The sequence below is a fragment of the Antrostomus carolinensis genome, unplaced genomic scaffold, assembly GCF_000700745.2.
Source record: "Antrostomus carolinensis isolate BGI_N321 unplaced genomic scaffold, ASM70074v2 scaffold15941, whole genome shotgun sequence".
Lineage (NCBI taxonomy): Eukaryota > Metazoa > Chordata > Aves > Caprimulgiformes > Caprimulgidae > Antrostomus > Antrostomus carolinensis.
In genome coordinates, this window is record NW_010293615.1 from 395 (window position 1) to 16,094 (window position 15,700).

General features: G+C 41.1%; 1 protein-coding gene across 3 annotated transcripts in view; it reads left to right on the forward strand.

Moving 5' to 3' along the window:
• The first annotated feature begins 11,674 nt into the window (after window positions 1–11,674).
• The window catches only part of ZDHHC3 (zDHHC palmitoyltransferase 3), an 18,211-nt gene continuing 14,185 nt past the window's right edge, over window positions 11,675–15,700 (forward strand). For 2 of the 3 annotated variants that reach the window (XM_010177350.1, XM_010177351.1), the window contains exons 1-2: window positions 11,676–12,005; window positions 14,627–14,751. In XM_010177350.1, coding sequence (XP_010175652.1) covers window positions 11,700–12,005; window positions 14,627–14,751 — 431 coding nt within the window. In that variant the 5' untranslated portion in view covers window positions 11,676–11,699. Of the gene's footprint in view, window positions 12,006–14,626; window positions 14,752–15,700 lie in introns of all 3 variants that reach the window. The other variant, XR_728087.1, reaches the window with a different exon arrangement.

The following is a 15,700-nucleotide window of genomic DNA, read 5'->3' on the forward strand; positions in this document are numbered from 1 at the left end:
TTGGGAGTTACTGGTGTTGAAACCCTAGCGCTGTGCTCTGCTGGGTTTAGTTCAAATGGATGGTGAGTTACATGCTAATAGGAACTAATCCGGTCTGGTTTTAAGCAGCAGCTTCTAAGTATTACTGGAGTACTTCTGAAAAGTAATTTTTAGGAAGAAGTGAGCATTCACCGTGGCTCATTAGAAAGCAATCTTCAAGAAAAGATAGGTACGGGGGAGCAGGCAGTAGTCCGGTCCCTGATGCGCTCTGCCGCTGCCTGTGTGCCAGCAAGGGATGCCGGGTGGACACCAGAGCTCATTTAGATTTCTTTCCTTTGATCCTGATTCAGAAAAGATAAATTGTGGGTTTTGATAGGTGAGAGAGAGAGAGAGATTGTGTTCCAGACTCCAGATATGGCAAAGGTGAGCAATGTCAGATCTGTAGGAAAGGAGCCCGGATTCGGACAGTCATTCTGATAGAGTGGAATCCCAGAGAAGGGGCTGACGGGGTGCAGTGAGTGACCGCCTCCGATGCCTGGCTGTGTAGCTAGCAAGGCTTTAGTGAGTACCATGTTATTCTTCGCTTAGTGAAAGCAACAAGTAAGTCTTTTGTGTAGTGTTACAGACATTTCAGGGATACAAGTCATCATAAGGGGAGCTGCGTGTTAATTCATACGTCTTTGAAAATGCAGCCCCATGCGCAATAAAGATGCGGTCCCTCAAACACTACGACTGTCAGTGCAGCTCATGAGCGCTGCCCCACTGGTGCAATAGTGTTTGTCATACCAATGGCAGCTGCTTGCAGTAGTAAGTTGTGTTTGAGGTTTAGAAGGTGCGACCAGAAGCTCTGCGTGGTTGTAGATTAATAAAAGGACAAATGCAAGGTCTGCCTAAAAGCTAAAATATTTGTTGTGATATTTAATACCTCCTGGGTATTTCTGCATATGTTTCTGCTTCCTTTTTAGTTTTCCTTGTAAGTATTGTACTTACAGACGGGGTGTGTATTTCTATTTGAAATTGCCTGTCTGGTAGTAGACAAAAATGTCAAAATGTAATTTAATGCAGCTAATGGGAGCAGGTTACAAGAAGATGAATGCTGAATTCCTCAGCAGATGCTGGTCTGCTGTGCCCAAGCAGTTATGTGTCTTTTCTGGGCAGTTTTTGTGTCAGCAGAGGGGAGCAACTAATAGTCTAACAGTATGTGTGCAGCCTGGGCAATGGTAACTCGGCTGTGGTGAATCTATTTTTCTTATCTAATATGAATTTACTTTTTTTGATGGGTGGGTTGCTGTGCATCTCAAACAGAAGAAGAGCTAGCAGTGTCGCATAGTCAATGCGGTTTAAACCCATGTGTTGCATTATTGCAGGGGAACTTGCTCCTGCAGCCATGAAGCTGGCTCGTGCAGACATCTCCTATACATCTGTAATGGGATATCTGTCCTGTAGAGGAGACCACAGGGTAGGTTATGGTCACCCACACTGGTGTCAATATCAAAATGGTTTGGCTGTAGCTCAGCCAGTCTCTGCAGATGTTAATTGACTGAGCTTATGGTTTTCTCTGGTCCCTCTGTGGTGTAGACATGACCTTTTTCTTAGGGCGATATTCTGGAATACAGTTTTTCTGCCTTCCTGAGAGGAGACAGCAGGTAATGTAAACTATGACAAGACAGAAAAGCTTGTTGTCAGTTTTTATTTTCCCTGTCTTGTGCTTAGCTGGTTGAAGCAAATAAGATGTGAACGATGGTACCCAGAACATCATATTTGGCTTGTGCATGTAACTAATCTGAAACATAAGGTTGCATTAGAGAAAATGAGAAGTTAAAGCTTTCCTAATTAGAGCTGCATATTTCCTGGGTTGTGAAGACAATAACAAAAAAAGGTAGCCTGTAACTTGACTGGAACTGCAGTGCAGCAAGTCTGCCAGTAACACTTTACACATCGTCCTTTCAAGAGGGAGTCCAAAAGAGCGAGCCAGCTTGCCTCTGCAGGCTGTGGGTGCCAAAGACCTCCTCATACAGCAGCAGTTCCCAGCTGGTGAGGTGCAAGGTACTACAGGCAAGGTGCAGCTAGGTCCTGGCTCTTGTTCCTCAGGAGCACTGACGGGTTAACTCCTTCTGCCTGCTTCTGGCTGCGTCCCCAGGGTGGGGGGTGCTTGGGTGTGCTTCTGGAGACTGCAGAGAGATTTATCTACGTTTATAGCCCCATATCTCTTCACCCCACCTGATTACAAGGTGACCATACAGAACTGATGCTGTTACAGGAGAATGAGTGCAAGAAGAAATGGGGAAGAAAAAAAAAAAGGCAGAGGATAGAGGTGGGAAAGTAAGGAAATGAGAAACAGCAGCAGGGTTCAGCTAGAAAAACATTGGGAATTGCTGTTCCAGGAGCCGTAATAGCAAGTGAAACAAGGACACAGAAAACTCAGTGTTAATACCCTTGGACAAGAGAGGAATGTTGAATGGGAGGAAGCGCGAGGCCCTTGTTGATGTTTTTGCCGCTCGCCGGTGGTGGATGGCGTGTTTGTGAAGTTCCACTGTCAGTTTTGCAATAACGCAGAACTGACAGGGGCGACCGATCTTAAACGCGGTGCAGCACGTGGAAATTAAAACAAATGGGCTCAAGTTAAAGCAGTTAGAGTGAATAAAGGGAGTGTGAAGAACTATGCTAGTTAAAAAAAGATAAAGCCACTGAAACATTTACAGTCCTAGTGGGGAGGCAGTAGTACCATACGATAGATACAGAGATCAGAGGGCTATAGCAGCTGATAAAGGGAGATAGTAATGTGATATACATCTTTATTCTTTCCAATTACTACTTGAATCACTGATGTCCAATATGGCATAAAATAGATAAGCAATATACTATGTGTTGCAGTTAGTCTGGTCTCCAACTCTCGGTATTTTAAAGGATAACAAAATTAATGTTTACACACAGAAATGGTATTTTTTATGGAGACAGGGATCACTTGTGCTTGCTAATGCAACAGTGAGCTAAACAAGAAATATTTAGTTTGCCAGCTCAGAAGTTCTTCACTACATTTCAAGAGCTTTAACATACAGCAACTTTGAACCTGCAGGTTTTTCCAGTTCTCTGTAATGACAGCATAGGTTTCTTCTAGGCTAGCTCTTAATATCGCAGAGGTGGATTGTGACAATCATCATAGAATCATAGAATAGATTGGGTTGGAAAAGACCTCCAAGATCATCAAGTCCAACCCCTGATCCAACTCCAATTACTATATCATGGCACTAAGGGCCACGTCCAATCTCTTTTTAAAAACCTCCAGGGATGGTGAATCCACCACCTCTCTGGGCAGGCCGTTCCAGTGCCTGATTACCCTCTCTGTAAAGAATTTCTTCCTAACATCTAACCTAAACCTCCCCTGGCAGAGCTTGAGCCCATGCCCCCTTGTCCTATTGTTGGTTGCCTGGGAGAAGAGACCAAGCCCCACCTGGCTATAACCTCCCTTCAGGTAGTTGAAGAGAGTGATGAGGTCACCTCTAAGCCTTCTCTTCTCCAGACTAAACAACCCCAGCTCCCTCAGCCTCTCCTCATAGGACTTCAGCCTATGAAGCCTCCTTCAGCCTCTCCTCATAGGACTCCTCATAAGACTTCATTTTCACTTCAGGCCTTTTCAGGGTAGAGGTGAAAATTTTTTGAATCCCTGTTTTTTTTAATATGCTAATCTAATTTATGCCCTGTGTCTTCCTATATTTGGTTTAGATACCTGCTTAAGTGATTTAAAATCTAAATGCCTTACAGCCTTCATACCTGTATCTTCCATACCCCTGTCTATATGGTAGAGAAGAAGTGCAGTCTACAAGTTGAGGAGTAAAATACAGAGGCTGAGTGACTTGTTTATGCTTGTGAAGGGAGGGCTATAGTAGAAGTAGGTGAGAACCAAATCCTGATTAGACCACCTGAGTGAAAAGGTCTATCTGATAGTTAAGGTGTTCTTTCTGCCTTGATTGATAATATTCAGAATATTTTTTTAGACTGGGATGGTTCTGCCAGCTTCTTGTTATGATTAAAATGTTAAAGCTGCAACTCTTTTCCGCTTCTCCGTAAAGTATGTTCCTTATGCCGTGAAAGCAGCATAGTTTTTAAAATAGATGCTAAAAATAACACCAGTGGGGTAGACAAACTTTCCCCCTTTAATTTTTGTCTTTCCCTTTTTTTTTTTTTTTTTTTTTTAAGTTGATACAGGGCAAATTGAGAATTTAAATTCCCTTAATCCAGTGTCTGGCTGTTTTAAGTCCTGAGTCAGCATCAAAATTGCAAAGCTGTCTAGAGGACCAGCACAGCTTCTCCTGTTTTGCCTGTCATAAGGTTGTCTGTTCAGGATAACTGCGATGCTGTGGGAAAGCATGACACCCCCGTTTGCTGTGTTCTGTTTCCCAGCACAGTCCCTGCTGCGAGATTGTTCTTGCCTTCCCATACTTACTCCAGATAGATGCCAATGCCACAAAGCTGGTTAGTGTTTATATGTTCAGGATTAGTATTTCTCTTTTTACACAGGTTAAGTACTCGAGTGTATTTAGTCTGTCAGGAAACTCTAAGACTGAAGTGACAGAATTTCTCTGTTGCACTTGCAGCTCTGAAAACCCTAAGTTATTTTGTAATGGTTTGTACTTGATGGCAGTTTTATGGAACACCTTCCATCTCTGTGGCTTTTTGATCAAAGCTTGAGTTCACTGACCTTGGGATCGGACCAAGTCGTAGCCAAGCCTGACCTTATTCTCTGTTGGCCTTGTGACTTGTGTCCTGTTCCTAGACCTTGCCCCAGTTTTGTCACTCCTCCATAGTGGTCCGGTGTCCCTGTACCTTGGACAGTGTCTTTGTCTCCTCTCCTTTGCTCAGGCTGGCAGCTGGCAGGCCTTGTAGGTAGGAGTGCAGTCGCTTACCGGATAACTCAGACTCTTAGGTCAGTCTTTATTGCATTATAATTTATTTATACAATACATAGCCATTAGTTAAACAGAAATTATATGGACATTAACCGTGAAGCTGTTACCATCTGTCCTGAGAGGTTATGTACCACAAACATTAGCATAGAAGAAAACCATGTTTTTTAATTGGGAAAATGTGGCCTTGTTTTCTCTACTAATGGAATTCCTCTGGCGCTGTTGAAGTTGCTTCTTGTTTGCACTGATGCAAATGAGAGGAGAACTGTGGGGTTTGTGCCTTACGTGGCTGTGTCTCTTCTGAGCCTGTCAATCTGAGCCCGATCCAGGCCCTTGGGATGCAGTTTCTACATCTGACAGATGTCTTTGAGGCAATTTCCACCTCCCCTGGCTCTCCTTAGGGAGAAGTTCCCTCTACGTATTCATAGTAATAAAAATAATTAAAGTGTGATTTTTAGTGTGATCCATTTTTACTAAGGTCTTGTAAACTCATGGCCTGTTCAAAATAATACATAAATTAAAAATGAAAAATAATAAATTATGATTAATCAAAATAGTTAATGATGTAAATAGTTTTCTAAACTGTAACTATTAAGCAACGTTGTAATATAGCCACTTACTCCCTTCATGTATAGAAAAAATGTTATAACTGGGTTACTGTCTGGTTTTGCGTGCTCTCCCTTTCCAAAGTGGGCAATTCAAGCCTGTGCATTTAGCCTCAGAAAATACAGGTTTGTTTTAAGCTTTGTAATTTTTTAAGATTGTTTTTAATGAATTTAATATAATTCACAGGTTGATTTCTTTATGCCATTTTTCTTCAGTATGGGAACTGGAACTGTTGAAATTGCATTACTTCAGTAGCCAGAGGGTTCAGGGAAATCCAGGATGTTTGTAAGCCTCTTGCTAAAAGCGAACATGTAGCTGGTAATGTAGTACTTAGGCTGAAACTGTACCACTTAATGTGGCCTGAATTTTCAGAGGAAAAATGAAGTATTCCCTGCAGTAGGCATAATCCTGTTACCCTGCTCCTGGAGTGGAGCGAGCAGTACTGGCTTTGTCCTGTGACATTTTGATCTGAGTCACCAAGTGTCCCTGAGTCAGTGCAGTGTTAAGCCCTGTGCCTGACCTTTCAATATTGCTTTTACCATTTTAACCTAAGAGGAGTAGGTTTTGACCTGTCTGAGGTTTTGGATTGGAGTTGGGTTTGGTTTGGTTGGTTTTTTTGGGTTTTCTTTTTAACCCTGTGTGGAGTCTCAAAAATAATCCAATGGAAGTACAGCTCTCTATAGCAAATTGAAGTCTGCTAATAATAGGCTTGCTTTTTTTAGCTGCCTTTCACAGACCTGTTAGAAATGTCCCATTGACCCTCCAGGGTTTTGTAACTGGTTTTGTTGGAAACTGCCATGCTCATGGGTATCTGGATAAATCTACAGGAGACTGCCAAAAATTCTCAGCATAGCTGGGCTGTTTTGTTCTTCTCCTGCTGATCAGATACAGCTTTTTAGGCCTTGCAGAGGCCATTGGGAAAAATATATGAATACTGATATTTCTTTATTATCCCTGCTAGAACTTCTTTTGGCAAGTTTTGCCAGGCTTGTTGTTAAATTTGGGCTGTATGCAAGTGCGTCAGGAGAAACAGAGGTAAATATCCTGTTAGTTAGAAAACACTTTCTTTTCTGTTGGAAAGGAAGATTAAGTATGTAGTGTTTTAATTAATGCAGCTTTATGCACAGAAAAATGAAATAAACTTCAAAATGAACTCTCTTGCAGTTTCTATCTATCTCTCTGGGGTTTGTTGGTTTTATTTTAAATAAAAAATATTATTAGGGATAACAGAGATATCCTGTTGTGTGGATCTAGATTGCCTGGTTTAGCTTTCTTGAATATAACATGACTGGTAATGTATGTTTACTTCCTTTTGATGATGATAAAAAATTAGCTTTATTGTTGTTTGTCAGCTCTCAAGATACTGTCAATGAACTCTGGTTCTGTGTGTGTCATAAAAGCTGTTCCGAAATGTCTCTTTAAAGTATATAAAAACCCAAGCTGAAAACATAAAAAATTGCACATGATCTACCCTGGTCTCTCTCTTTTTTTTTTTCCTTTTTTCCTTTTTCAGAATTGTTTTCATGTAATTGGCAGAACTTGAAATTAACTTGGTTCATATGACAATATGTAAGCTCTTCCCAAAGTTTAATGTTAATAGACCCTTAATAGAGGAAATGGTTGCAGTGTACATAGTAATACTGTAGTTTCGCAAGTCATACCCATGTGCTTGACTTCACTAGCATGAGTAATGACATGCAGATCAGCTGGGTGTCGATGATGATGGCATTAAGCTTTGTGTAAGTTTTATACCATCAGAACCTCACCTAGCTTTCAGGTATACATTGGGCGAAGGCCCAAATCATTTGTTAGCTCGTTCTTAACGCATTCTTTAGCAGTCATGGGCCATTAAAAAGTAGATTTTTTTCATGGCTTATCGCAAGTCAAAAGACAGTTACTTCATTTATATAGGGTGTAATAGCATATTTTAAGTGTTCATTGTAACAGGAAGTAGATTTTAATTTGGTTTATTTACATTTCTAATATGTATATTACGCGGTTTTTTGATTATTCCTGTAATGCCAAATGCCTTCCAGATAAAAAAAAAAAAAGAAAAGGTCTTTGCTCTGACATGTCATTAAGCTAAATTGATGTGTGTGCTGTCATTGTGTCTCACACTTACCTAGTGGCCTCTCTTGTAGCCTGACACCATGATTAAGTCCTTAATCCCTTTGCCTTCATTGTTTACATATTGTTTGCTCCAGAGCAGGAGGGACTGACATGTTCCATCTGTGTGTTATAAATTAAGTTCATGTGCAGCATGATTCAAGGGCAGGCCAGTTAGAGCAAGTTACTGCTTCCTCCCCCCTGCAATGTTTTTGTTGATTTTTTTTTTTAATTGTTTATATGAAAATACCAGGTTGGACAACATAAACAAAACCAGATGTTTCTGTATGTAAGAACAAGGAATTAAAAAAAGCCATACTAACTAACAAGCTCATGTAGAAGAGAAGCTGAGACTCAGCTCCTGTAGCTTGACTCTTAAGGTAATGTACACTAAAACACGTGTGCATTTCTGAGATAGTAAATGGTGTTTATGTACCAGTTACTGATTTTTCACTTTGTCACCTGATGATGCCTCTAAAGCAAACATTCAATAACAAAGTGCATTAAATAACAAATTTGTCCTCCAGCCAGAAGTCAGAATTGGAGACTTGAGATGTGTCCTCTTAACCACTTCCTTACTGCACCGCAGAAATGAGTCCCTAGACTTTCAGACTGAGTTGCCTCAAGGCTCCTTCCACTTTCTCCTTAGACAGTTCCACAGCAATAGTGTTGGTTTGTTTGGTTTTTTTTTTCCAGTTTAGCTCAGTAGTATTTCTGAGAGAGAGCTTTACGTGACTGCTCAAGTGTGCTCTTTGGTACTAACCCCTCAGTTTTATATCACTATGTATTTGTCTGGCTTTCAGTCAGTCTCTACTAATACTGACTTTAAGGTGACTTGTCAGACTAATTCCTCTGTTAAATAGAGGAGTTTGCTTTTTTTCTGTGACTGTTTCATTCCTCTGCTTTGGGAAACAAAACCTTGGGGCGGGGAAGCTTAGAGTATAGGCAAAAAATCCTAAAAGTCTGTGTTCAGGACTATCCTAGTTGTTACTGCACCTGATGTGTCCAGTCTAAAACTTCTGCTTGAAAACCGAACACCTAAATTACTGTTTCCTTTCCTATTTTTTAATGCAATATGTTATTACTGTCATCTAAACATTCTTGTCAGGCATGAGTCTTTAATTATGTCAGTTTTATTTTGAGCTGACAAACCAGCATAAGAATTTTGATAAGATTATTAAATAATGCAATGAAGGTTGACCTGTTTCCTTGGGGGAGGGCAGGGATGGAGTTTTAAAAATACTTGTTAGGTCTGTGTGAAGGTCTGAATACATAAGCATCCTTACAGAAACTGTGAAAACCTGGGGAAAAGGTATGGATTTACTAGGAGGTATAGCTTTATCTGAACTTAGACCACCAGATTGTCTGGCTAATCACTGTTTCTGAAAATTATATAGCTTGTCTCAGTAAGTATTGGGAGTCATGAAGCTAAATTATAGCTGTGGTTAAAATACAAAGTGATTACAATGTAGTATGTGAATTTTATGAATGAGTAGAAGAGGGTTTCTTGTTTTTTTTCCTCACCAAAGTAAATGAGATCCACACATGCACATTTTGGCCTTGATTTCTCTGTTCTGTGCAATATATTTATAAACATAAGACTGATATACTTTAGCGTTAATCCACACAACTTTCTTCAATCTTCAACTCTCTCCCTTGGTAGTGTACTAAATGCTAAAAGCAGAAATACAAGCAAATACCTAATTCTCCTAGTTTATTTATACCAGTTGTGTTGGAAAACAAATACTGTGAATGATCTGGTGGTGCATCAGCTTCTGTGCACTGGAAACTTGCACTTCTGACTTTTGCCTCTCACTGTGGCAATAGCAGTTCCAGTCATCTCTCTTCCACGTCACTCACACTAACGTGCACAAGCTCATCACTTTGGTGCTTGGATTTAATTATCCTGTTCATTAATAATCTTAACCTTTGGCTGTGAGAGACTAGCTGTTTTCTTATGATTGTGGTCCTCTTGAAATAACAACTAAGAAGCAAGCTACCATCTCCTTTCCTGTCTAAACAGGGGCATTTGCATCTACATTGAGATCAGTATTATGCAGAATAGAGCTTTCCCCTTGTACTTACCAGAACTTAGTAATAAAATCTTTGAGAGAAGTTTAAGGTCCTAGATCCTTTTGTGACCTTCTCATTATGTTTTCTATAAAATTTATCCATTTTGTCTAGGCAACGGTATCACTTTTTTAACAGTTAAACACAAAAATAGCTTCAGCATGAACTTTTTTGGCAGAAAACATAATTAATGGTGAACATTGTCTCCCTTTCTCTGAAGTAGAATGGAAAAAATGCACTCTGTTTTTTGCAGAGAGATGAGAATAATCCTTACGTGTTGAAATCACAGAATCACACAGAATGTTGGGGACTGGAAGGGACCTCGAAAGATCATCCAGTCCCATCCCCCTGCCAGAGCAGGAACCTAAACGAGATCACACAGGAAGGCGTCCAGGCGGGTTTTGAATGTGTCCAGAGAAGGAGACTCTACACCCTCCCTGGGCAGCCTGTTCCAGGGCTCTGTCACCCTCACTGTAAAGAAGTTTCTTCTGAAGTTTAAGCAGAACCTCCTGTGTTCCAGCTCACACCCATTGCCCCTTGTCCTACCATTGGGCATCACTGAGAAGAGCCTGGCTCCATCCTCCTGACATTTGCCCTTAACATATTTATAAACATTAATGAGGTCTCCCCTCAGTCTCCTCTTCTCCAAGCTAAAGAGCCCCAGCTCCCTCAGCCTTTCCTCATAAGGGAGATGCTCCACTCCCTTCATCATCTTGGTGGCTCTGTGCTGGACTCTTTCAGGCAGTTCCCTGTCCTAATAGGAGGAGGCTGAACTCCTTTGTTTAGTTATGTAATTCAGTGTATTCAGCAGCAGAATTATTGTATCCATTTTTGTAGAAGGTGGGTCTTTATGTATAGGTTGTAGTGGTTTTGAGCCTTTAGAGCATTGTGCAAATACTCTGGTGAGAAGCGTTTTTGGAAGATGTTTGCTGGGTGTGTAAAGAGCCACTTTCAAAGTGTAGCATTCCGGGTGTGCTCTGACACCGAGCGGTGGACACTCACAGTGCAGACTGATTGATCCCAGGCCAAAGTCTTGAGAGCACTTTTCTTGTTTTCTCAAATGCCTACGTTTGGTGGGAGTTAACGCTGAAACTACAGCAAGTGCCGTGCACACCTGGAGTAGTACAGTTCCTGGCTCTAAAAGGGACCCTACCCTCTGGATAGACAAGGTGTCTGCAGAGGTGGAGAGGACAGGGCAATGGCAGCAGATGTCATGTTAGTGCCATTATGGCAGTGGAGTGGACTTCGTTAGGAATGCTAAAGGGGAGGTAAAATGAATGCCATCAAGGGGTGGAGGAAAGGTGGTGGGAGAAGGATGGCAGAGCAGAAAACTTAAGAGGGACGTAAAACCAAAGGAGGAGGTGAGTGGGAGACAGCTGTTGTTTGGGAAGAGCATCCTCCAGGCAAGACTAGAAATTCCAATCAGGATATTTGCCTGCTGCTTCAGCAGTTCCTGCCACTGTAACTTCGCAGCAGTGTGTTTTTGTTTTGCCCTAAAACAGTGAGTCCATGGATAAGGAGAAAGGAAACCTCTTCCGCTTGCTAAGCTTCCCAGTATCGGAAGGAGAGACCCTTCCCTTCCCCAGTTCTAATGCAGCAAAAAGGGACCCTGCCAGCTGTGCCAGGTCTTTTTTCACACATGACATAGTCCAGATCTTGCTTCAGTCTGTGCTGTGGCCGCTCCTGTTGGCACCTACTGATCACTGTTCTCTTCATTAAAACACTTGTTGCCTTTCCCCAGGGGGGGTGGAGGTGGCACAGCAGTGAGTTTAATATGTAATTAAGCACGTCTCAAAAGCACTTAGAGAGTCTTCTGAATAAGAACTGTTCTGATAAGTGCAAGGGTCTCGTTTCCAAATCTATTATTTTGTGTTTGATTAATTTGTCTTTTTTGCTTTTTGAACTTACTTTCTGCAATTTGGAATTTCCCGTGTGATCACCATGCCATTATGTGAACGGACATCTACGTGCCTTGCAAAGCAGTGAACACTGTTTCTGACTCTCTTTCAGATGCAAGTATGGACATAATAGCCTATGATGATTACTCCAGTCCACCGCTTCAGAGATATTGAAAGGACACCTGAATACCTCCAGCCAGAGAAGTGTGTTCCACCTCCTAGCCGCGCTTCCCCGGGAACAATGTGGTTTATTCGAGATGGCTGTGGTATTGCATGTGCTGTCGTTACCTGGATGCTGGTGTTCTATGCCGACTTTGTAGTCCTTCTTGTCATGCTAGTTCCATCAAGAGATTATGTTTATAGTGTCATCAATGGCACACTGTTCAACACCTTGGCTTTCCTCGCTTTGGCTTCACATTTTCGTGCTATGCTGACAGATCCAGTAAGTATATCTCTCTCTGTACGTCTCGGAAAGAAACAGGCAGTGTTTTTCTTGTCTGCTAGATGTTGGGTAACTTAGTTGCTGAGTGAGTGGCAGACTTAAATAACTTTTGTGTGTCAGCCTGCTGAGCGAGACTGCTGATGTGGAATGCTAATTTCTCATCCCACTCAAGTCAGATGTGAAGTCAAGGACCCAGCTTTAGATTCCCATTGTGTGAACAGCTCCTCTTTTTGCACTGGGAAGGAGAGCGTTTCTCCCTGACGTTCTTTTCTCCCCGGTGGCAGAGCTCGTGTTTGTGGCTTGTTGTGTCTTGACAAACAGGGAAGCTGGAAAAGCTGGTTTTGGTTTTCTGCCTTGGCAAGTAATTACTTCAGCAGAGTGGCGCAGAACGTGTGTTGTTTTGAAAAACCATGTTGCCATCTCTCATACTAGAGATTGAGTTCAGTTTATTGAAGCACGCTGAAATAACTAACTGTGTGAGCTTGCTAAGAGCTGGCAGTTCTCAGGCAGGTGGGAAGCGTCAGAGTTGTGAGAACTCCTTGTATGTCTCTGTAGGACACTGCTTTATGAGAGATCTGGTCTGCTGCTTTCTTGGCTTTCAGCTAGTGAGAAGATACAGTTTAGGACCACGATGCTTATTCTGAGTGGCTTGTGATAGTTTGTTTTACTTATTAACCTCTGGACAGTAGATCCAGTTCAAAACCCCATCTTCACTAGTCAGTGGAAGGAAAAACAAGCTTGGACTCCTTGGCCCCTTCCTCCTGAGTGTTCTTGTTGCTGTTGGGAATGGCAGTGTGCCTCTGAAACCCTAATTATTCCTTCCAAATGTCATTTCCTACTTGAGACCTTGTTAGGTGCCATTAAAACTTCAGTGTAATCTTTGTTTCTTAGTTTCCAGCTTTCACAGCATTGCAGAAAGGGCTTGATTTGGGATAATTTCACAGTGTATGGTAAAGACTGATGCACTGCACGCTACTGCTGCTGGGCAGAACTGTAAGCAGTAGTTGAGGCCCTGAAACTTCTGGTCGTTGGACTCGGAAAGAGAAGGTTGCAGCAATTTGTTCTATAGCTTATATCCCAGGGGTTCTTCTTGTTGTTCTTGTTAATTATTGTACGTTGTGTGGCTTTAATGCCTTGGGACCTTCAGGTCACTGGAATTATTTTGCAGAGTTAGCAGGAACTCTTCTGAAACAAAAGCTGTATTCTGAAGCAGGCTGGGCAAGAAGTGTTGGAGAAGCAGATACAATCTCTATGCAGAGCAATTGGGAAAAGATATGTTAATTCCTAGTGTGTGGTGGGATTTATGTGTGTGGATGGCGAGAGCCAGTGGGATTTTGTTTTATTTTTTATGAGGAAATCAGCTAAACAAAGTGGAGGAGGGAAGATAAAGTGAGGGGATGCAGCAACATCTGTCAGACAGTGTGACTTGGGGATGAAGGAAGCTGCTAGGACATGGAGAACCGGGGGCACGTGTAGGATCAAAATGAAACAGATGGGGCAAACAAATGGAATTCTTATTTTAAATAAATGAACACCTGAATTCTTCAGAATTGATAGTGTGTCTTGCTTTTCAGGAACTGCTTCCTGTGAGTTCTTGCTAAAAACACTCCTAAGGTTTTGAGCTTTGCTGTGTACTAAAGAGAGAGAACAGGAGTTGTAGCATTTTATGGGTATTGGTCTTGGTAATTTTTAAATTGGTCAGGCCTGTTGGAAGGTTTTTGGGGAAAAACTTAGACTGTTCTAGAAAGCCTTATAGTGCTGGTTTAACATGCAGTTCTCTCATTGCTGTGTATCATTCCTGTTTATGGCTGTTGGGAGGTTATATAGAAGTGTTAAAAAGACACTGTTCCATCAGAAATTTGTTAAAATACTACATCCCTGTTTTTATTTCAATATAAAAGGTGCATTTGTGCCAGTGTACCAGCACTGATTTCATACAGCTCATTTCATTACTTTTTTAGGATGGTGGTTTTTTGTTGTTGTTTAGCAAATTTATGGCCCCTCCTAGAAAGGGTGGAAACCCTTGAACTCAGGCTCCTGCAGCAGCAATATGTTACCTGTTTAAAGACACATATTTTTAAAGTGGAAATTGCTTTACCTAGTCTTATTCAGGTGGGAGGACTCTTTGTGTTCACGGTTTGAATGTTAAACCCTAATTTGAATAACAAATACACAATGGAAGCATAGCTACAAATACATGAGGCGTTTACCAGCAACTCTTAGTGTACACAATGATACTTCAGAAGTAGCTGCTTCTGATAAAATACAACGTCTGTGGTTTCCAGTTTGTGATATCAAACACTGGCATGATGAATTTGTTGATAGATGTGAAGAGAGGGATGAGGATTCTTAAATGTTTTAAGGTTACTGCAGGATTACAAGAGAGTAATTGCTTAAGTGAGGATATACTGATGTTTAAAAAACCAGAACCCACCAAAATAATGTTTAAGTATGTAGTTCCATATATTAGGACTTAATTTTAATTTATTTTCTGAATCTTCTTGTTCTTCTTGAAACTATTGATCGTAGGGAACTTTTTCTCTCTCTTCCCTCCCTTCCCATTGTTCTTAGCACTCCTAATGTCCACAGGTTAATCTTCTGGTTTGTTTTTTTTCCTGCAGGGTGCTGTACCCAAAGGTAATGCCACAAAGGAGTTCATCGAGAGTTTACAGCTAAAGCCAGGACAGGTAGTTTACAAGTGCCCAAAGTGTTGTAGCATCAAACCTGACAGAGCACATCACTGCAGGTAAAGTCTTTTCTGAGGGCTGCTCTTTTATCAAGACATCAAAAATTACCCAGTGTGCCTTGATCTAAATTGTTATTGGTGTCTGAGACTGGGAGTGGTTACATGGGGGGTTCTGAATTTTGTTGCCAATAGTGCCAGACACGTTCAAGCTTCTCTGAAAAAATCTCAGACCTTTTCTGACAAGTTTTTGTCTATAGCAGGCTGGGGCTACTTCTTGCAAAGTGAGAAAGACTTAAAATGAATGCTGCCTTGACTCCAGATCTGTAATTGATGTTCCATAAATTTTCATGTAAATGTGACTTAAAAAGAGACATTATATACCAGAATGTGTAGAAATCCATGAAAAGTAATGTCTCTCAAAAGGTCAGTGTCCTTTCTATTTTTGTTTTTATTCACAAACCTATTTAGATTCTGTTTAGAAGTGATATTTAAGTTAAAAATAAAGTTCAGGTAACTATGAATTCTTTTAAGAGTTTCAACTTTCACATTTTCTTTAAGTACTGTGACTTTGCATTGTGCTTTGTGATAGATCAGTATGCCTACTGATTGGTCATGTCCTTTCTTTTTCTGGTGGGATAAACTTCCCTGAAGAAAGTAACTGGTAGTGAGCTTTTTAGTACTGAAGGCAGTGAGCAAAAAAACCCCAAACAACCTACTTTCTATATTTTTCTTCTGCTTTTAAAACAAGTGAACCTGCTTTGCAGTAAGTAGTTAATGAGTTTGCACTGGTGTCCCTTCTTTACCTACTCAAAAACCAATACATACTGAGAGAGCTCGTGTCATGGTTACTGCTGATTCATACAGGGGTCTTGTGGGGAGGAGAATATGTGGTACTGAGCTGAACAAACTTGTTCTCGCTGTTTGTATTTTTTATATTTACTTTAGTTTGCAAATGTTTGTCTTTTTTTGTTGGATTTTATTTAATCAAAATCAGGAGTTGGTTATTCAG